Source organism: Hakea prostrata, chromosome 2 (genome assembly GCF_041222555.1).
Source record: "Hakea prostrata isolate BN-2017 chromosome 2, UWA_Hpros_2, whole genome shotgun sequence".
NCBI classification, from domain to species: domain Eukaryota; kingdom Viridiplantae; phylum Streptophyta; class Magnoliopsida; order Proteales; family Proteaceae; genus Hakea; species Hakea prostrata.
The window spans coordinates 62,681,012-62,701,280 of NC_142601.1; the positions used below are offsets into that span (position 1 = coordinate 62,681,012).

Consider the following 20,269-nt stretch of genomic DNA (forward strand, 5'->3'; position numbering starts at 1 on the left):
TGTTGGCCCGTGTTTTTAATATAATTATTTATTCATCCAAAAAAAATCCTATGGTTGGCTTGCATGCAACTATTTCAAAAGGAAAAATAACAAGACTCCTAGTTAGACCATGAAACTGAAACAACAATATGCAATATGATACTCTTAACTCAAATCTTCTAATCCTAAAAGACTTGAATAAATAACTGAAAAATAACTAATTCCAACTTGTTGGCCCGAACTCCATTTGTATGGTTCTTTTGATCCATAGTCTTTTCATCCTTTCTATGGAAATATCATGTGGTATACTAGAGAGAGAAGAAACAGAGAAGAAGGAGTTGAGAGGCCCATCCTACAAAGGAAAATCTACAAGCAGAAATACTTTACAACAGTATAAATAAGAAAATCTCATATATACACCTAACCTTTACTCCAAAAAACTGAGACGGCAACTAAATTAGATCCCAATTGTTGAACATTTTCTTGTAATCAAATGTTAAGCATTAAAGAAACATGGATAAGATGACAAGGTTATGAATGATACAACACAAATTACTACATTGAAGGATAACTATGAATAACACCACTACTTGACTAGATGAGGAAAAATTAATCAAGGTTGGCCAACTGCAACTAACACTAGAAATACAACAGTTAAAGGATGTGATACAACAAAACTAGAGGCGTTATGAAGGGGACGAGGATGTCAAAATGTCAGTTGAAGTGATGAGAAAGGCAGAGAGTGCTGATAGACAGCAAATGTGGCTAATAGACAGGGAAGGCAGAAGACTTGGACAGCCAACTGCTAGCAGTTGGGAATAAGGCTAAGTGAGTTCAGTTTGTTTTCTCATGTTTTTTTGTTCCTGGATGAGGAACAGTGGCTAGAAAACTGTAAACGAGTAAAGCTGAAAGATCAGAAAAAAGAAGTCATAGCATTCATAATCTTCTGTGGTCCAAACTTATAAGCATACTCAAACAATCAGAAGCAAGCTGAACCTGCCAGTAAGTGTTAAGGTGCAGCGGCGCAATGGTACTTTTATCTGGCATCAAAAGCCAAATGAAAAAAGGGTTATCATGTTATTCAGCAGTCCTTATGACTAAAAAGCACATTAGATAGTACTGCCACTTTATGGATCACAGGTATATTTGTTAATGACAGGCTAATTGCAATCTTTACACTGACATAAGTTTTTCTTCTACTTTGAAGTAACCACAGAGAGAGAGAGAGAAGTGAGACATTGTAAACTAATCTGATAGCACCTCTCATTTGTATCATGTTCCTAAGATATAGAAGACGGGAACAGGTGATGAAATCTTAATCTGAAAAGAACTTCTTTTTCTGGTAGAAATGAAAATAACCATTGAAAATCATTAAAACTTAAAATTAGGTTCATCTATGGATTTTCCAGGGTATAAAGGCAGATGAAATTGAAAAATAATAAGTATAGAGATGGATAGCAAAGAATCAGTGAGAGAGGAAACCAGCTACTTGGAATTAAAAAAAAAAAAAAAAAAAAAAAAAAAAAAAAAAAAAAGAGTCTGGAATGGATGAAGATTTCTTCAATCAATATTTGTACCTAATACAATTAAACATTAGGAGCATCCACAGCTCTGAAGTAAGATAAAACACAATGGTTATGCATTGCATGCTGTCAGAAATTTTTACTTTCATGGAGCTTCCTCTGTTTGTTTGGTAGGAAAATTCAGAAAGAGACCAATTACAAAAATTTCCAGGATCAAAAGAATAGACTGAAGTTTCAAGCCTAACCAAGTTTACATTCATCATTGAAGCAGAAACCACAAAAAAAAAAAACATTTGACATTGATTTAACATAACATATTCAGTCTCATTTCCCGCTGTTAGGGTGTGACTTTGTGCAAAGAACCTTCCGCCCTTTGTCACGTCTCCGCTTCAATACTGCTCTGCCACTAGTGGTTCTCATTCTCCTACGGAAACCATGGACTCTAGCCAGTGATTTCCGAGATCTGCTCCTCTTAGTTAGACATAAAGCAGCCTTCCCAGCCCTAACCACAAGACTTCTACCTTGCTCCCTTCTTACCCCACGATTGAGATTGAAGTCAACCCCGAGAGATACACCTGCAGTTCATATAAGCATAAAATTGCATGCCCTAAATTGTTCTAAGAACCGTCACATGAATCGACTTCCTCAAGTAGTGACAGTGTGCCACCATTAATCAGATACTCGAGACCTCGTACTTTAAGTACTTGATAGAGCAAAATTGAAAACCTTAACTATCACAATGGCTGCTGGTAAAATGCAGCTTCTAACAAGTATACGAGAAAATTCAAATTATGATCCTAACAGTAACCTGGAAATGCCATCCATGATGTTAATCGTTTTTTAATGCAAATGGCGTTAGACCCAAGTTGCAGTAACCCTTAAAATCAATATTCAATGGAAAAAAGTTCATAATTGAGAACAATAAGTATTATATGAAATGAATTCAATCTGTTTTACTGTTTCTTCTTCGTTTGCCTCTATGCAAATATAAGAACTGATAAATAATAAAGTGGAAGAGGAGTACCTGCGAAAGAAGAGGGAAAAGAAAGAGAAGATGAATAAGGGACGAAAGAGCAATGAAGAAACCCAGAACGCGTGACAGAGTTTGCCATTCTACGAGTTGCAGAGCTTGTTCTTGTCCCCGTAAGAAATGAAAGAGAAGCTGATGGAGCGCCAGTTCTAATGCCCGCGCTCGAAAGGGAAACGATCGGTATCGAAGCCATCTCTCTCTTTTTCCCCCTCTAGCAATGGCTCTGTACTCTTGTGAACACTTATCCTCTCATGAGAATCAGAAGAGGGCTGAGAAGCCTTATCGACAAGACGACACTCGATCTCCCACTCACTGAGTTAATCCCTCACTCGCTTTGGATCGGATTTCTACCATAGTTTTTTTTTTGGGTACAAAGGCGTTTTTTGTTCAATGGGATGCGATTGATCGTATTAAATTGGGCTAACTTAGTATGTGATAGATTTAAGGGTTTGACTCAACTTATTCCATCAACTTCAGAATTTTGATGTAAGCTTAAATATCTAACATTTAGTATCAGAACTAGCACTTGGTGAGTTACCTACTTCCAGAGTGAGAGCCATCATGGACAAGCACTAGAGAAGCATGGTGTTATGTTATGTGCCTAATGGGCCCAATTTGCTCTCACTTTTATGTCAAAGTATGTCTCCCTATGTGGGTGTTGTATGTATGTCCCCCTTTGTGGGTGTGGTGTTTTTGTTCTAAGGATTTTGTGGACGTGATCCATTTTAGGTTTGACCCAACCCTTACCCTGGCTGACCCTGTCTATGGCATGTACGACAGTTTGGTCTTTTGCTGCTCCTTGGTTCGTTTCGAACTTTGTGTACTCATGCAGGTGTGTTTGTACTTTTTTTAAATCTCAGAATGAAGTGCTGATTACCAAAAAAAATGAATCCATTTGATCCATTCAAAATTGGTTAATAAATGTCATATCAATCTTATTTCGTTACAAACGATCCTCTTAGTGATTTCCATAGCCTCTGTAATTTTCTTCAGAGTTATATTGACATTTGAAGGAAGCCATAATCAGCTAACAAATATGAAAACAGTATCTGATTCCATGTGTCAGGAATTCCAGGCAAACACCAGTGGATGCAATCAGCATGAGCATTTGGGTCAGCTTGTTCTTCACTTGTTAACATCTTTCCTCTTCGTTCAGTGTACACAGATGTATGTCCATCCTTCCGAAAATCAGACAATTGAGTGATGTTCAGAAAGGTTACTTCAACTTTCAGTTCCTGCAAGACATCGTGTACTATTCCCATGATTTCAAGACTTGAGCCAGTTCCCCAATATGGATGTTGGATTGGAGAAGATTCATTGAAACAGTTTCCAGTTCCTCCAACTTTCCACTCTGAGTTCCTGCAAAATCAATCATTTTTACTTCTTGCTACACAATGGCACCTTCAAAGTCGTTGATGATCTTACTTTTCTTAAATACATTTGAACTGCTTTACTGATACTCACCATAAGTGTGTTGGCGACAAACCCATAAAGAAGATCCTCTGCTTTCGTCTATCAATGCTGGATTCTATCCAGCTTGCCCAAGTTTGTAATGCTAATCTATATGCAGTAGTTGCATTATACTCTTTGATGTCAAAATCAGATCCAATTCTGTAAAACGAATACAAAGTGAGCGAATGCGAATAAGAATAAAAAAGATATAACATGAAAGTCGAACTGAGAGAGGTATATGCATACGTAGCATTGATGATGGGCTTGTTCATCCACCATACGTAGCTCTCAAATACTAGTACATCCACACCCTCCCAGTGTTTGCTGTGTTTGGCAATGGTGTCAAGCTTGACTAGTCTCTCATGCACGCTGTGTTTCGTAGGATGATCTGAAATGGACTCCACAAGGAATGGAGCCCAGTAGAACTCAATTGAGGCATTGTACTCCTGAAAACTGATAATCAAACCTGAGAATGAAATTGATTTACCCAAATGATCATATTTTGTTTTTAACCCAATTAAGACCATTCTTTTAGGACACTTCTAGTGGGTACCTAAAGGCTTTGTTAATTACTCAGTTATGGAGAGAAATCCAGCAATGTCAATGAAACAAATGAAGAAAGCAGAGCATTTAATAGACAGCAGAGGGTGATTAGCATATCAAAACAAACCACAGATGGTGTTCACTGAAGAATAATGTCATAATGTAACATATGGATAAAAGGTGAAAGTTGATCATGTTACCTCTGCTCTGAAAATCTTCATGGTAGGTCTTCTGTGAACTGATTTCTTCCCATCAGGAATGACAGATTGAACCAGACAGACCATTGACTGGTGTTGGCTTCGATGTATTGAATCCCCTACGAACATTAGTCTTTTATTCCTTAAGATCTCCAGCAACTTCAGTGCATCAAACCTGAGAAGAAAAAAAATTAAAGCTGTAAACATATATTTTTTTGGGTCAAGTTTCTTTAGCCCATTTCAGTCAATCCCATATGATATCTAACTGGACATGCAGAAGGTAGAAACCATGACAACATTAACAAAAGATCCATTTTACAGAAGGGCTAATCAAGCCTATTGAAGGACTATTGCTTAAACCCAGCTTAAATTGTATGTATGATCTCAATCCCCAGGTATCCATTTAACTCAAGTTATGTGAATTTGAAGACTAGTAGTTCCAAGGAGAAAATATGTATTACCTTGGCAATTCACATTGAGTTGGCTTCCATACCCAGTTCTGATAGAGAGAATCTGGTCTCCCATTCTTCTGGCAAGTCACTTGTCTGCTCAAATAGGGGCAGCTTTCGTCAGTGTAGAGAGGCTGGAAGGAATTATCAAACACCCATCTCCCATCAAATACATTGCAGTCATCCGGAATCACTGATCCACCACCAGAAAAATTAGCAGCCCAAGTACTATATTCTCTGCCTTCAATGGATAAGATCTCATCAGGTGGGAGTAGTAGTATTGAATGGCGCTGCTTTAAGTTCTCCAGGAAAATTCGTGTACCTCCGATCAGAAGAATAGAAGCCAGTGCAAAGGGGAAGATGGAAAGATTTGAACGAGGGGGTGTCATAGTGAGGTCCCTGAGAGCCTGAGACAGCCTGAATGAGAATTAATGTCAATATAGCTAGCCATTGTATTGATTTGATCATTTAGAGATTGCTTGTTCTTGTTAGCTTCAATCCTAAGTGTTTCTGAACTACTCCATGCAAACAAACAACCACCGGTTGGTATGTTCAACCTCACCTTATTTGAAGATGTGACTTCAGGGCTCCTGAACTGTCAAAATATTTGTCTACTCAGTTTTGATTTGCTGCTGCAGTTGCATTGAGCGACATTCAGGGTTAATATGATCATTCTAACAAGTAGATAGAAATAATGTTTTTGAATTGGCCCACAACCGAAATATTTGACTACTCAGATTCTTTATAGAAAGATCCTTCATTTCAGTTCTTTTAGAAGAAATTAGGCAAACTTAGTCATCTGATATCAACTTCACTTACCATCAGTGATAAGGACAAATCTACTCCTTCCTTTGAAGTATGAGAAACCAAATGGATCTTTGCCAAACCCCCCAAAATAGAAAGGAAAAGAAAGAGTAAGGTAGGTGGAGTTTGTTAGGCCCTTTGTTTTTTGTTTTTTTTTTTTGGTGAAATGTTAGGCCCTTTGTTAGTGAGTTGGTAATGTTATGATCCATGATATAATACAGTGATTATATAGGTAAAGGGTTCTTAGGATCTCAAAGACTTTAGTGTGATTCTTTTTCTTTTGGTACAAGGGCACTTTTTATATATAAGGAATATGGATATTATATATTCTATCAGCGAGGTTGAATTTGTGACCTCTTCACTTAGAGGCATTGGTCTTACAAATTGAAGCAACTTTGTGTTGGGAGCTTGATGGAGTCCGGATCACCGACCCCGATGGGGAGCACAAGTGTCTCTTCTCCTTGGGGCCCACGATAAAAAACACCTGTGGAAAAAAAATATATATAAATTTTTCACACTATGGGCCCCACTGATATATGTGGTCAGGAAGCCATGGGGGAGCACTCTGTGCTCCCCCGACGGAGAGAAGATCCGGATTCAACTTGATGGGGTTCTTTCTCCTTCGGCTGCTCCAATAGTGTAAAATATATATATATACAAGGAAACTATGCTAATCTTATGAAATCTATTGGTTTTTTTTTTTTTTTTTTGTAAGAAATTAAAGACTTCATTCATAAACTTGAAAAAAAATACAGAGACATACAGCAAACAAAAGAAAAAAAAATACAAAAGATAGATGCATGAAATTACAAGGTTCGGTCCGAACAAAGGAGTGGAAATTAACCAAACTATCATACATGCAATAAACAGGATCATCCAAGCTAAGGGATGGGTTGAGCCCAAAAAACCCTTAGAATAATGGTCGTAGCAGCCACAATACCAATTAAGCACAATGGATATAATATACATATCCACCGCCAACGCTCGCGGAGACACACCACAAAGGTGGACATAGATATAGACACGCCACAAAAGCGAAGATACAACATCCCCCGAGGGCGGAGACAAAACACGCTACAATGGCGGAGATTAGGTTGTCGCGACAAATGGGGCTGGATCTTGGTTTTGAACTACCATTTTTTGAAGATGCAAACATGGAGACCACAAGCAGCAGGAGACCATACGTTTCTGGCGTAAAAACTCCAGATCCGCGGAATGCACGACCAAAGTTGAAAACATGGTACATGCGTTGCCTTCAAGTAATATTAGAATAAATATGCACATGGATCCTTTAGGAGTGCAAGTTTAGTCTTGTCAAGCTGAGTGTTTGTCCTGATCTATCTTAAATTCAAATAGGTCTGGGAAATTTTTCTCAATCTTAAATTAAAATTAGGGTTAAAGTTTGATTGGACCCTACATGAATAAAAAGTCTAATATCATCTTTACCAGAAGTACTTTCACACACAACCATACATTAATCAAGGTTCCATTTCAAATATGAGCCAAATGAGAATCCATGCCTTCCCATTTTGTTTTCCCCCTTTTTTTTAACTCTATAATAGTAATTCTTTTGCCCCACCTTTGATTAAAGTAAGAGACAACAACCCTTAAATTGTTTGGCTTCTAGTGGTTCATTAATTCATTTACAAAATAGAGTTGCTTTGGGCCTCTCTAGATTTAAAATTGTTGGTTCATAAATCTTGTGGGTACATTTCTTTTTAGTCATATAGTCCAGTGTAGCTGGGAGCCGCCATGAAATGGTTTTTATTTAAAATTTGTGGTTTGTGATGAAAAGAACAACAAGACAATGAGGAAGACAACCATTTTAATTATTTGTTCTTCTTATCTCCATTTCTTGCCCAGTGAGGGGCCAAGCTTGCTGTAACATAAAAAGTCTTCTTAACTTTTTCTCTCCACAGTCCATTTCTTTGTTATCTTCCTTTCAGTTATGGTTGTCACTCACTAAAATGATGGAAAAATGGATCATAAAGATCTCCATTGTTAAGCAAGAAAGTGTATATCCTAAGCAAGAAAATATGGTGTGACAGCGACGTTTCACCCTTCAGAACAATCAAAACCATACCTTGGGAGTGAAGAATTGATTTTCAAATTCACTCTCATTTTACCCATTTGTATGTAATTAATAATTAAAAAAAGATATCTGGTTTATTATTAGTTTTCTTGTTAAAACCTCATGATTTAATTGGAAGAATTGTCATTATAGATAGATTAATTAGATTCTCTTTTAAGACCTTCTTTGTCCCATTGTTTGAAAGGATTAATGAATCACTTTAGCGGGCCGGAGCCGGGGAAGGGGAGCGGGGGGGGCACCCATCACGTCAAAAATTTTGATGTTGACTTCCACACACACTTTTTTTATACTCCATGAGTCTTATGTCGTATTGATCCCCTGCCACCCCTAGCATCTTTTTTTCAGATTGACAAATAATATTTGTATTTCTCATTAGTTTTTGATCTTTATGAAATGATTCTTGATATTTTTTCTTAAATCAATTCTTAGTGAAATTCCATTTTCCATTTGCTGTTGAGTGCTCTTTATATTTGGTATGTGTAATTAAAATCAATGTTACAACTTACAACCTATTTAATATCATTTTCACTGTTACAAACCATGCATATAAATTTGACAAAATACCATTCATTAGTCTTTTATATATGGACCACCACTTTTTATTTCTATTGGTTTTATTATCTAACTTCCTGATTGAGTCATTATTTCGGTATTAAATCTTATTTATATTCAGGCCCAGCTCGCCGTCTGTTGCTAGGTCCGGAAATGTCGCCAGGCGAGGGCGCCGCTATGCCCCGCTACTCTGCTGCAGTTGGCCCCCAGACTATGCAAAAGAATCGAGGGGTTCGGTAGGACCATCGTTCGAGAATCTCTGGAGCATATGCACCCAGAAATAAGTTGTTCTGGACTTATAATTTTCAGATTCCTTAGAATGGGCAACCAGATGCAAGGAAAGTATTTAGTTGAACCCAATCTCACTACCCTTTGCTTTTATATGAGTTGCAGTTTTTAAGAAGACCAGCTCACTATTAAGGACATGTAAAAGCTTACATGGCTTGCAATCAAGCCATGGTAAACCAATTCAAGTATGAATTCATGTAATTGGATAACTAAAATCACATTTGGATCCATATTTGTAGTGTATAGAATTTTGAATCTGTCTGAAAACTGATAGGATGGAATTTGGTAAAATCCATATCCGACTGAAACAATTATTCGAATAAGATACCTTGTTGGAAAACTTTTGATATGAACTCGTAAAAATCATTTTGATTTTGTGTCATATTTTTATCGGTAACTAAGAATACTACCTCCCCCAAATGGCAGCTCTCACTCTGTCTCAGATAACTTATCCAAACTCTCCATGGTGCTGTAATATTTGACTATCTTCACCTGAGCTCAAAAATATTTTAAGATATTAAGGAATCATAAAATAAAAAAGTATACAAAGCAGAGAAGCAAAAAAAATTTTAGGGTCGAAGCAGAAAAGCACATTCAAATGATTAAAAAAAAAAAAATAGAAAAGAAAAAGTAGAGGATCAACCAACCAAATGATGATAATTTACACAAAGGTATGCGAGCCCAAAAGATTTACTGGAACATCCACTTTCCACGTTCACTTATCACCAAAATATTTTCTCATCTGTCTTTTGCTTTTGCTCCTATTTATGCAAGTCTTAATTAAGCAGCTTTTATCTTCCAACCTTCAGGCTTCAGTCTTGTTTTTTTCTTCAGCTCCAGGATCGAAACCCAAAATGGGTTATCGATTCCAGGCTTTCCTGTACTTACCCATTCTTCTTCTTCAGCTTTTTTTGTTCCTCCAACGAGGCAGAGCAGAGGAAGAGCTGTGGTACAATGGAAGCAGTAGCAGCAGCTCTCAAATGCTTAGGAGCAGATGCAATCTGTTTCAAGGGAGTTGGGTTTTTGATGCTTCTTATCAGAGCTACAGCCCTTTAAGCTGTCCCTTTATAGATCCAGAGTTCAATTGCCAAAAATATGGCAGACCAGATAAGATGTACCTCAAATACAGGTGGAAACCCAGTGGCTGTGACCTGCCCAGGTACTTACTTAGTTACTTCCCTTGAGTTAAATAGTCTGCCACTGTGTCTCTTCATTCTTCTTTGCTGCATTATCAACTGTTTGAGCTTTGAACAGGTTTAATGGATTGGAATTCCTGATGAGATGGAGAGGGAAGAAAATAATGTTCGTGGGTGACTCACTGAGCCTCAACCAGTGGGAATCACTAAACTGCTTGATTCATGCTTCTGTACCCAAAGCCAGGTTTACCGTGGTGAAGAGGGGAACTCTTTCTTCAGTGACATTTGAGGTTGGCTCTTTTTCTTTTTCCCTTCCTTTCTTCTTCTCCATTTGCATATAGTTGATGCTTTTTCCTCCTCACTTTTTTCAAACTTGGAATCATTGCTCGCAACTGGTCATGTTTGAATCTTTTGGTTTTGCTTTTTCTTTTTCTTTTTCAATTCGTCCTCAGAAAGCAACCATGGAGGCTGGGGAGGTCTTTTCTCGTTTTGTTTGAAAGAACAGCTTATATCTTAATGAGACAAATTCCGGTAATAATTGACTGAAATTTGCAGAATCGAGGAGACCCATATGCACTTAAAACTATTCCAGAAAAAAAAATTGAGGAAGTAGATTGAAGAGAGCCATTTTCAAACCACCCAAGGATTCATGTTTGAAATCCTGATTGAAAACAAAAAATGTAGAAAGGAGAGAGAGAAGACTGTTTCTTTTCTTCCTCAGTATGGTTAAGATAGCGGTGGTGCACGGGTTACAAAAGTGGTTTTAACCTTTTCTGTGAAACACGGTTTATTTCCGTCTCTTTTATGCTTCGGTGTTATGCAGGACTACCGGGTTACAGTGTTACTGTATCGAACACCGTACCTTGTGGATCTCGTTCGTGAGAAGGTGGGGCTGGTTCTAAAGATTGATTCCATGCGGAATGGGAACGCGTGGAAGGGCATGGACATGCTGATCTTCAACTCTTGGCATTGGTGGACCCACACAGGAAGATCTCAACCGTAAGATCTTCTTTCTTAGATATTGTGTTTTCTCGCATTGATTTAATACTGAAATCGTACGAAACTATTTTTGCAAATACTGATACACTCTGTAAATTAAGTACGGTACAATTTTGGTTTTCGGTATTCAAAGTTAGTACCTTAACGAATTACCAAAACAGTACCGATTGACACCCTTACTCTCGGGTAGGGTTGGTTCAGACTGACTCGACCCATTTGCTCTATTGACAGTGTTTGACTAAATTAACACAATGTAGGGGTAAGGTTAGATCGAATTGATTTGAGGGTTAAACTTGAACCTTACCAGACCCTGGCAGAGCGAGTTATTTTGTAACTCAAATCCAACATTTGTTTAAAAAAATATGATCAGATCCTGTTCCAGGCCAGTTTAGATCGATGTCTTAGTGGAGATGAAGTTCTTAACCATTCCACTAATCTTCCATTGGCTGGCTACTAATGTTGTGCAGGTGGAACTACATACAAGAGGGCAACAAGCTCTACAAAGATATGAACCGTCTGGTGGCATATTATAAAGGGCTGACGACATGGGCCAGATGGGTGAACCGAAACGTGGACCCCACCAAAACAAAGGTCTTCTTCCAGGGGATCTCTCCCACACATTACATGTATGCTTCTCTCTCCTCTCTCTAGTCTCTACCTATTTTTCAAAATGTTGCCTTTTTCTTTTCTTTCCCAAAGGCTGAAGAAGAAAGAATCCTGAGATCAAGTTTCTGAATTAAACTATGACAGGGGGAAGGAGTGGAATGAACCAGCAAAGAGTTGCTATGGAGAGATGAAACCCTTGACAGGGTATATCTACCCAGGAGGTATACCTGCTGGAGCAATTGTGGTGAACAAAGTGCTGAGCCGTATAAAGAAGCCTGTGTATCTTCTAGACGTAACAAGGCTGTCACAGCTCAGAAAGGACGCACATCCCTCCACCTACAGTGGTGGGCACAGTAACCTTGACTGCAGCCACTGGTGCCTTCCTGGACTTCCTGACACTTGGAACCAGCTCCTCTATGCTGCTCTCGGCCTTTGACAACAGTAACAACCGAGAGAGATTGTTTTCAAATCTGCAACAATTGAATTGTTTGCTTCCCCCCATTGATTTCTAGATTTGAATTTTATTTCTTGGGTACTGTAGGGTGATCAGGTGAAAGGCGGAAGGCATCACTCAAAATTTCTCTTTTTGGGTTTTCCTTTTGCACACAGGGTGGTTAATAATGGGGCTCATTTATTTGAATTGTAAAGTAACTACTCATGAAGCCAAATGATCATTTCCAGCATGAAATTCTCCTTTAATCAAATGAAATCTTATGAATCAAATCTTCTAAGTGGCAGCAACGCCATGTGCTCCCTTGATTTTCCACCTGATTATAATATTTTTAGGCTCACCTATCCAGTTTGGTTTATCAATCAAGCTAAACTGCAAATAATTCAATGGTTAGAAGTTCATAACTGGGCGCTGTAGACGATTTGAGCTCATAGAATTACTCTACTTCGAATAAAGGAACGGACTAAACTTGAAATAACTTGCGTAGTGTTGAAGAGCTCATGGATTTGACTCTTTCTAACGGCTAAGGAGACACATGTTCAACTATAAATACCCACTTGCTCATTTAACACTACTTTATCTACTAAATTCTTCTCTTATTGAAGTCAGTCTCCACTCACTTTCTTCTTCTTCTTCTTGTCTCAAGCCAAGCAAACCAGAGTTACCCATGGTCCAGGGTTAGATTTAAAATATGAGAAATAATAATAATATTTTTTTACCATGAAAGAACTAATGTTTATTTCTTATAAAAAACAAGATCACATCTTCAGAAATGAAATTCCAATCTATGCTGAAGAAAATTTCGTCTTTGGATTCACCCAGATTGGGCTGAGTTGGGCCTAGTGGATCCATGAAATGTGCCAAAACACGAGGTGACCTATCTAAGCCGGCGTGTAACTAACTCTATGACTATGAGTCGCCGACACGTAGTCTCAAACCAACTGACACTTGTCGCCCTCCAGTTCAAGCCTATCCTCCACGTTCTGCTTCAAACTGAAACCGCCACCATGCCTCCCAGTTTTAAATTCTTCACCCTTTCCACCTTCAATTCAATTCCGTCCTATCATCTGCCACTGAGAATTCTCTCGATACGATTCTCATCCATCTTATCTCCAGAAAAATACACACATCGGCAATGGCTTCTGAGAAAATTGAAAAGATTGAAGAGCGAAAAGGAGCTTTAGAGAAAGCTGAGAAGAGTGACGGGACCAGTAAAGTTCCCGTGGAGAAAGAGAGAGTTCCCAAGATGACCAAGCACTTTGAATCCCTTGCTGAGAGAGCCAAAGGCACGGCGGCTCTCGGCACCCGCGATGAACATGAAACCCACTCCAAGACTGGAACTGACCCACGCGTTCAAGCCAATAAAGAAACGCAACCGCTGTCGCTAGAGGAGATCGGGAAGTACAGAGCAGAAGCACAACAGAAATCCACAGAAGCCATTATGCTACCCAATGCTACACACCATGCATCGGAGGAGGCCATAGCCAAAGATCAGCAGGATTATGAATACGCCACCGAGAAGGGTCAGAAGGGAGTTTCGGCCGCCAAAGATACAATCGCTGGAGCTGGAAAGACTGCCCTTAACTACACGGTGCTGGCAACAGAGAAAACGAAGTATGCTGTAGTGAAGGGCTCCGAGGCAGCCTTACACTACGCTGAGGAGAAAACTGTTGGGGCTAAGGACACGGCTGTGAGTATGGCCAAGAGAACTGCAAGTTACGCTGGCGAGAAAACCGCAGGGGCTAAAGACGCTGCTTTGAACGTGGGTAAGAGTACTGCAAATTATGCTGGTGAGAAAATCGCCGGGATGAAAGACACTGCTGTGAATGTGGCTAAGAGTACTGCAAGTTATGCTGGTGAGAAAGCAGTGGCAGCCAAAGATGCCACTTTGGAAGGTACTAAACAGCTAGCTTCTTCGACAGCGCAGAAGGCCACCATGGTTGGTTTGGGTGTTGCCCATTACACGGCTGAAAAAGCAGTGGAAGCTGCAGAGGCAGCAGCTGCCGCTGGTCATAAGGTGGCAGAGCTTTCAGCCGAGAAAATGGATTCTGCTAACAAGACACCCGAGGCGCCTCAAGAGCCGGCAGAGTTTACAGAAGAAATGCAGAGAGATGCGGAGATGTCATGGAAAGCAGAGGTCAGTTTTATTTGTTACATATCTACATAAACTCTGATGTGGTTCAACAGCCACTCTAAAGCTGAGGTGAAATCTACATCCTTTGCCGTAATCCCGAACCAATGTATACACAAATCACAGCTCTCGTTCTGGGTCAGATCAGCTGATCCAGACTGGGCTGGGTTTAAGAAGCCATTGGTTCTCCTTTCTTCTGGGCCGAGAAAATTTCTTATTTTTTTGTAATCAATCCACTGTGTTTCAGGAAGAGACAATGAGGCCGCGTGAGGAACGAGGACACTTGGGGGCCTTCAGCGAGCTATTAGGAGCTGTGGGCGAAACCGTAGCCGAAATCGCACAGCACGCCAAAGAAATGGTGGTAGGGGAGCAGACTCCGCGGAAAGGATGAAACCTACGGGGAGTTGGAGTCTAACGGCCCTTGGGTCTTGTTTGTCTTTATGTACAAATATGACGAATAAAATTAGAATGAAAATGAAATAAATGGTAGAAAATTTACACAACAAACAGCTCCTATCTTTACAGGAAAGATTTGGGTTTGCTACAGGTTAGCAAGAAGCAAACTTTCTCTTATCCTTTTGTGGGAAAGGAGGGAGTCCCCACGTCTGAACTTATAATTATATGAAATAAGAACGCGTTCAAGTTGAGACTTGATTCTGGGCGTTCAGAGTACACCATTTATCAAAAAGATTTACGGCAAAACGACCAATTGCTATTCTTGTGGCTTTTGGGTCTGATGAAGATGGATTGATCTAGCTTTATCTGCTTTGTCTTTCAATTCCTTGAATGCCAACATTGTATCCGCATCAAAACCTCCAGCAAACTGTTCATGGATGATTTTAGAAATATGAACTAGGCCTTGTATATTGATGTTCTCAAAAAGGAAGGAAGGAAATGGGGAAGGTGAGGATTTTTATTACCTGATGAACTCGAAAAGCAAACTTCACTCCTTGGCGCATCAGTTCCTCGTCTTCTGGGCTACCCCCAGCTCCTTCAAGTTCTGCCGAGACCCTTTTCATGTACTTCATTGCAAGCTTCACAGATGCCAACTTGATCTGTGTATTACATAATATTAGTTTCCTCGTAATAAGAAATGAGATCTTGAGTTTAGTATCAATATTCTATCAAAAGGCACAAAGGGTCCAGGCGTCTGGTCTTCTGATGCTCTCGAATGGAGAAACAGCAGGGGCCACAAAGCGAAAAAAGAGCCTTTCGGATTCTCGGTCAAAGAGACAGAGACAAGTACATAAATTTACGTGTGTCATATGTGAGCTTCCAGATATGGAGTATGGACGCATGAGAGCACTAGAAAACGAGGCAATTGTTAAAAGTCACACCATTCTGTCCCTATGCAATCTTTACTTCTTGAGGGTATCAAACAGATCATCAATGCCGTTCCAAAATATCATTGTAAAATTTTCAGACAGGGATTCCGAATCACTAGACTAATTAATATATTGCGGATTATAAGTGTTTCTACGCATTTAACATCCGCTCCCTTCCGAATTGTGTTGTGGGATTTCTTAGAAAAACGAAAAAAGAACTTGATTTAAACAAAAAAAAGTTATGAAGTATGATATACCTGGCTAACAAATCCAGTTTCTAGCATCCATTCAGAGGGTATATTGAATAACTTATATCGATTCGTTGCAGGTTCTCTCATACGGGACAAGTTGTACACGCCATGCTCTAATCTGTTAAAAAACGAAGGAACATTAGTTGCCATTAATTTTGGCAAACATAGAAAATGATAAAAGTGAGCATCCCTAGTCTAGCAATTCTGAAACACAGTGGGAGGGACAGAGAAGTATACTTGTCAAGCAACGCCTGCATCTTCTTGAGTGCTGGACCACAAGGTTGGCGAGTGTTATCTCGAAAAGATGAAGCCTCGGCTTCGAGCTTTTTGAGATCAGAGTAACCAAATGCAGCTTCTCGCAATGCGTCAGCCTTCTGCTCTGGCCAATCGAAGTGTTTGAGAACAGCCCTCTCGTCCACCTGTTGTAACCAAAAAGTGTGCAATAGCGGAAATACATGTTTATTTCGGCGTTATCCCACTTTCCACCAATTTGAAAATGGGTTTTTAGGAGGGAAATACAAACCAGATAAGAGAGCTCATCATCAAGCCACTTGACGAAGGCCACCACATCTTGAATGTCTGTAAACGCAGCATTTTGGACTTCTTTTATCAGAAATTGAATGAATTCTCCCTGAGTTTCGACGTCCGTCTTTATCTGGTAACAGAGATGATAACCAAATAGCTAGCAAATATTAGAACATAAATCAGCCAGCAGAACGGTGGCATCACAGCAAATTCGAACAAAAATATAGGGGTAGTTTAGGCAAAAAAATATCAGAAGTTTGTCTCATATGATCTTGAAGATATGGTCAATGTTGTCAGATTGAAAATAAAAAGCGAAAAGGGCAGTTTAGTCTTTTAAAATATGCCACATTGCACAGTGGCAATTTTGTAAATTTACTGAAACAGAAAAGTGCAAACCAGAATGGAAGGAACCGGAGGAGACTTACAGCGAGCAAGTGTGCGGAACGATTCTCGATCTCACCGATCATGTTGCGAGCACTCACAGATGCCGGAATGTCGGAAACTCCGGCACCGGAGTCCCTCCTTGAATCCCTGCGCATCATTGAGTTATAAAACTCGACCAACTCCGGCATCCGCCTCACCTTCGTTGCAGCAGGTTTGGAACCCTTGGACCACAATGGCGGCAGAGGTGGCGGTGGAGGCGCGGCTTTCGTCGACGGCGGCGGCGGTGGTGGTGGAACAGGTGGCGGATCTACCTTCTCCGTCGAAGATTCGCTGTCCATTATCGTAGAGGAAACTGATGATGATGATGAAGAACAGGAGGAAGATGAGGATGCTGTTGAAAAGGATTCTGAAGATGAAGAGGATAATGATGGTGATTTTGAAGGTCTTGGAGGGGGTTTTGGAATCCTAGGACCACGAGGCTTCGTAAAATATATGGTCGACTCAGGAACATAAGAGTCTTCCTCTGGAATGCAGCGAGACTGCTCAAGCGGTTCCTTCTCTAGATCTTCTGTCTTCGGATCTGCAACCTCATTTCTCTGATACTCCTGGTTCGAGGCATTGTCCGTCCATTTCCACCCCTTCTTCAAGTTCTTTAGCAGATTCGACTTAGCAGACGCATCAATTAGCCCCTGAAATCTCTGAGATATCGACAACTCATCAGCTTCTCCTGTTTCGGTGCATAAAGCCTTTGATTCAGCAACTCGATTCCTTTCCTGAACCGTCCTATTCAGTTCCCTGATCTCTACCTCCATCTCCTTGACCTTCTCCTCGTTATCTTTCCGCTCCGCTTCCAGCTTTGCCCGTACAGTTTCTAGTTCCCATCTCAAACTCTCGTTGTCAGCCTCTAAACTCTCTATCCTCCTGGCCGACTGTTCAAGCTCTGCATCTTTGGAAGTGATCTCCCTCTCCAGAACAGGAACGATGGCAGCAGACTCTTTCAGAAGCTTTTGCGCAAGCAGTTCCGTCTTGAGGCGAGACACTTCCTCAAGCAAATCCTGGACATAGTTGCGAAGCTGATCTGTAAGGTCTTGCGGTCGTGGTTGAACTTTCGCAGGGGAGGGACGACGAGAACGAGACGACAAGAGACCGAATGTGAGGTAGGAAGCATGCTTGGTGGGAGGCTTTGCATTTGCAGTGCTGGAAGAAGATATGTGCTTTGGAGTGTGGTTTTCTGGAGTTCTGGGCCGCATTGCCCGTTTCACCTCACCTTCAACCATTGAAGCACCAAACCAGAACCAACCCAGAAGAGGTTTTCTTCAGAAAAACTTCAGCTTGAACTAATCTAGTCAAGCAGCGAGATAGACGAAAGATCCAAAACCATAGCTGTCTGTCTTACTTACAGCCTCAAACTCGGAAGTTATGACAAAAGAAATGGAAAAAAACGCAGACGGAGGAACAGACAGAGAATCGATAGGGTGGGAGAGGAGAAGATTTAGGAGAGATTACGAGACGGCCGGCACGGATGACGAGGAACGGTCATCTTTCCTTGGATTCACAGTTTTTTAAAGAGGAATAAAATAAATTAAAAAAAGTGAAAGAAGAGTTGATGGAGGGAAAATGGTTCATGGTGCTACTGAATGGAGTAATTAAAAAATGGATGGAAACAAAGAGAGAGAGAGAGAGAGAGTTGAGAAAGGAATGGATTCCATTTGGTTCGGTTCAGTTGTAGTACACTTTCTATTCAATTTGGAAACAGAAGGCGGTAAGACGAAAACGTACACTGTAACGGTAGGATTACTGGATTAGCAATAACTCAAAAAACAATTCCACGGGGCCCACAACCCCTACAACTGCTTCTCTTTATTCCGATGTTTCTCCAAATTTCCATCAAAATCTTGTACTAATCTCCAATTTCGATCAGTGATATTAAGGTCGGATCATCGGCTCAACCCCACTCTTGAATCTTGCGACTCTTGAGGTCAACAAGACCCTGGTGAAAGTGAAATCACTGAATTGGTATTTGGGTCCAGATTCTTTGCTCATCTCAAGCCCTACTTGTAGGTCAAAGTGATTAATGGAAGCAAACACTGTGACCTCGATCTTAGAAAACATTTTAAGATTTGAAGTCATCACCTCTCTCTAGTTGACATATGACATTTCAAGAGCAGACTTAATGTTGCACAATAAATATTCACTACTTGTTCCAACAGTTGAGATTTAAATTTCAATCTTAACTATCTATGTGAGACGAAGGTACTATCTATGTGAGACGAAGGTCGAAACCGTTGATAACATAACGTTGCGCCTTGAAGACAATAGAGGGTTTGCGGAGTGGTTAAAACTTCACTGCTCCTCCGTAGAAGTTGTGGATTCACCCTTGCTAGCAACACATGTATATATTCTTAATTTTTTTTATATATAAAGTGCCTAGGTTATTTAAAAAAAAAATTTGAACAAAAATGAGTCGACAGAAATCCAAGAAAAAAAAACTGATTCGCATCGGGCGTCCAGAATAGAAGGTAGGTTAACCCGAGAGTGAGGCAAAGATGAGGCATGTGAGTCAAATTTGAATTCATCTCATGGGCCAACACTGCCCAGTGGGGAAAGGAAAAGCGACAATACAATACTACAATGAAGGAACTGACACTTGGTGGTTCTGGTTTCGCCCTTTGCTGCTGAGGGTGAAAAAAGTGCCTTCCATTGCTTGGTGAGAGTCCTTTTTTTGTTTCATGATCCTCTGATCTGATGGTGCCCTCACTGGAGGCAGCCCTACCGTCCTTCACTAATGAGAGAAGTAAAGACAAAGCAGAAAAGCCAGCCTGAAAACTTGGCTGATTCCTCAAAAACCTGAACCAAAAAAAAATCTGAATGGTTCTTCTGGCATTCAATTTTTGTGTGGGGGTTGGGTTTACTCACTTTCTGGTGTAACAGTTGTCAATTACCAAGATGATCAACAGATCTCACTCACATGTTGTATCATTTTCTTTTTTTTCTTAATAAAGTCTACAATGGGTGTTTCACATGTCTTCGTGCGCTTGCATGCCACTTGTAAACATATATTGAGGAAAGACACCAACGGTGGAGCCTATAAGTGCGTGGTGAAAATCCTGACCGTGAACAAAATGAATGCGCGCGGTGTAGAGGACTGATCAGGAAAGCTTGTCTAAGGTTGTCCAGATTGGAACTAAAACCCAAATCGACCCAACCAGATTCTGAAGTACTACAGTTTGGTCCGGCCTTGGTTCACACTTATCATGTCCTACAAGAACGATGATAAGTGCGTTGATTGGGTGAGGTCATTTATTTTTATTGGGTTGGGTAAGATTAACAAGGCAAACGACAACAATGACCAAAACCAAATCATAGCTAGAGGACTGGACCACTGGGGCAGGGGGACACATAACCCTTTGCCATCCCTATCACCACTCTGTAATCTGTATGGTATACACTAACGCTGCTGCTTGTACCCTCAAGGGTCTCCTCGCCCACTCCACAGGCTTTGCATTAACCCAAACCTGAGGTTTACGGCACTGGTCAAATCACAGCACCATT

At 40.3% G+C, this 20,269-nt stretch overlaps 4 protein-coding genes across 4 annotated transcripts; 2 read left to right on the forward strand and 2 right to left on the reverse strand.

Annotated features, from left to right (window-relative positions):
• Positions 1 to 3,417: 3,417 nt before the first annotated feature.
• Positions 3,418 to 5,701, reverse strand: TBL31 (trichome birefringence-like protein (DUF828)). Its single transcript, XM_089145750.1, has 5 exons — positions 5,186 to 5,701; positions 4,728 to 4,899; positions 4,231 to 4,430; positions 3,997 to 4,143; positions 3,418 to 3,891 (listed from the first exon to the last, which is right to left on the reverse strand). Exons 1-5 carry the CDS (start codon positions 5,560 to 5,562, stop codon positions 3,528 to 3,530), a joined length of 1,260 nt encoding a protein of 419 aa, XP_089001876.1. The 5' UTR covers positions 5,563 to 5,701; the 3' UTR covers positions 3,418 to 3,527.
• A 3,910-nt stretch (positions 5,702 to 9,611) lies between these two features.
• LOC149025537 (protein trichome birefringence-like 40) lies at positions 9,612 to 12,373 on the forward strand. The gene is made up of 5 exons (XM_089145749.1): positions 9,612 to 10,068; positions 10,164 to 10,335; positions 10,869 to 11,044; positions 11,512 to 11,670; positions 11,795 to 12,373. The coding sequence occupies exons 1-5, from the start codon at positions 9,677 to 9,679 to the stop codon at positions 12,084 to 12,086; spliced, it is 1,191 nt and encodes a 396-aa protein (XP_089001875.1). The 5' UTR covers positions 9,612 to 9,676; the 3' UTR covers positions 12,087 to 12,373.
• Positions 12,374 to 13,081: 708 nt separating this feature from the next.
• On the forward strand, positions 13,082 to 14,623 carry LOC149025538 (uncharacterized). The gene is made up of 2 exons (XM_089145751.1): positions 13,082 to 14,238; positions 14,480 to 14,623. Exons 1-2 carry the CDS (start codon positions 13,237 to 13,239, stop codon positions 14,621 to 14,623), a joined length of 1,146 nt encoding a protein of 381 aa, XP_089001877.1. The 5' UTR covers positions 13,082 to 13,236.
• Positions 14,624 to 14,696: 73 nt separating this feature from the next.
• Positions 14,697 to 18,417, reverse strand: LOC149025539 (Tetratricopeptide repeat (TPR)-like superfamily protein). Its single transcript, XM_089145748.1, has 6 exons — positions 16,759 to 18,417; positions 16,332 to 16,463; positions 16,046 to 16,227; positions 15,815 to 15,926; positions 15,153 to 15,287; positions 14,697 to 15,055 (listed from the first exon to the last, which is right to left on the reverse strand). Exons 1-6 carry the CDS (start codon positions 17,992 to 17,994, stop codon positions 14,945 to 14,947), a joined length of 1,908 nt encoding a protein of 635 aa, XP_089001874.1. The 5' UTR covers positions 17,995 to 18,417; the 3' UTR covers positions 14,697 to 14,944.
• Positions 18,418 to 20,269: the final 1,852 nt, after the last annotated feature.

What these genes read in the sequence shown, in the direction of transcription:
- TBL31 (XM_089145750.1), bottom strand. Translation starts at nt 5,562, where the DNA reads ATGACACCCCCTCGTTCAAATCTTTCCATCTTCCCCTTTGCACTGGCT. An exon ending in TGAAGATTTTCAGAGCAGAG is followed by an intron (nt 4,431 to 4,727) that starts GTAACATGATCA and finishes ATCAGTTTTCAG; the next exon opens with GAGTACAATGCCTCAATTGA. An exon ending in TTGTCGCCAACACACTTATG is followed by an intron (nt 3,892 to 3,996) that starts GTGAGTATCAGT and finishes TTGATTTTGCAG; the next exon opens with GAACTCAGAGTGGAAAGTTG.
- LOC149025537 (XM_089145749.1), top strand. Translation starts at nt 9,677, where the DNA reads ATGCAAGTCTTAATTAAGCAGCTTTTATCTTCCAACCTTCAGGCTTCA. An exon ending in AGTGGCTGTGACCTGCCCAG is followed by an intron (nt 10,069 to 10,163) that starts GTACTTACTTAG and finishes AGCTTTGAACAG; the next exon opens with GTTTAATGGATTGGAATTCC. An exon ending in TTTCTTCAGTGACATTTGAG is followed by an intron (nt 10,336 to 10,868) that starts GTTGGCTCTTTT and finishes GGTGTTATGCAG; the next exon opens with GACTACCGGGTTACAGTGTT.
- LOC149025538 (XM_089145751.1), top strand. Translation starts at nt 13,237, where the DNA reads ATGGCTTCTGAGAAAATTGAAAAGATTGAAGAGCGAAAAGGAGCTTTA. An exon ending in AGATGTCATGGAAAGCAGAG is followed by an intron (nt 14,239 to 14,479) that starts GTCAGTTTTATT and finishes ACTGTGTTTCAG; the next exon opens with GAAGAGACAATGAGGCCGCG.
- LOC149025539 (XM_089145748.1), bottom strand. Translation starts at nt 17,994, where the DNA reads ATGGTTGAAGGTGAGGTGAAACGGGCAATGCGGCCCAGAACTCCAGAA. An exon ending in AAACTGGATTTGTTAGCCAG is followed by an intron (nt 15,288 to 15,814) that starts GTATATCATACT and finishes TGTAATACACAG; the next exon opens with ATCAAGTTGGCATCTGTGAA. An exon ending in TTGCTTTTCGAGTTCATCAG is followed by an intron (nt 15,056 to 15,152) that starts GTAATAAAAATC and finishes ATCCATGAACAG; the next exon opens with TTTGCTGGAGGTTTTGATGC.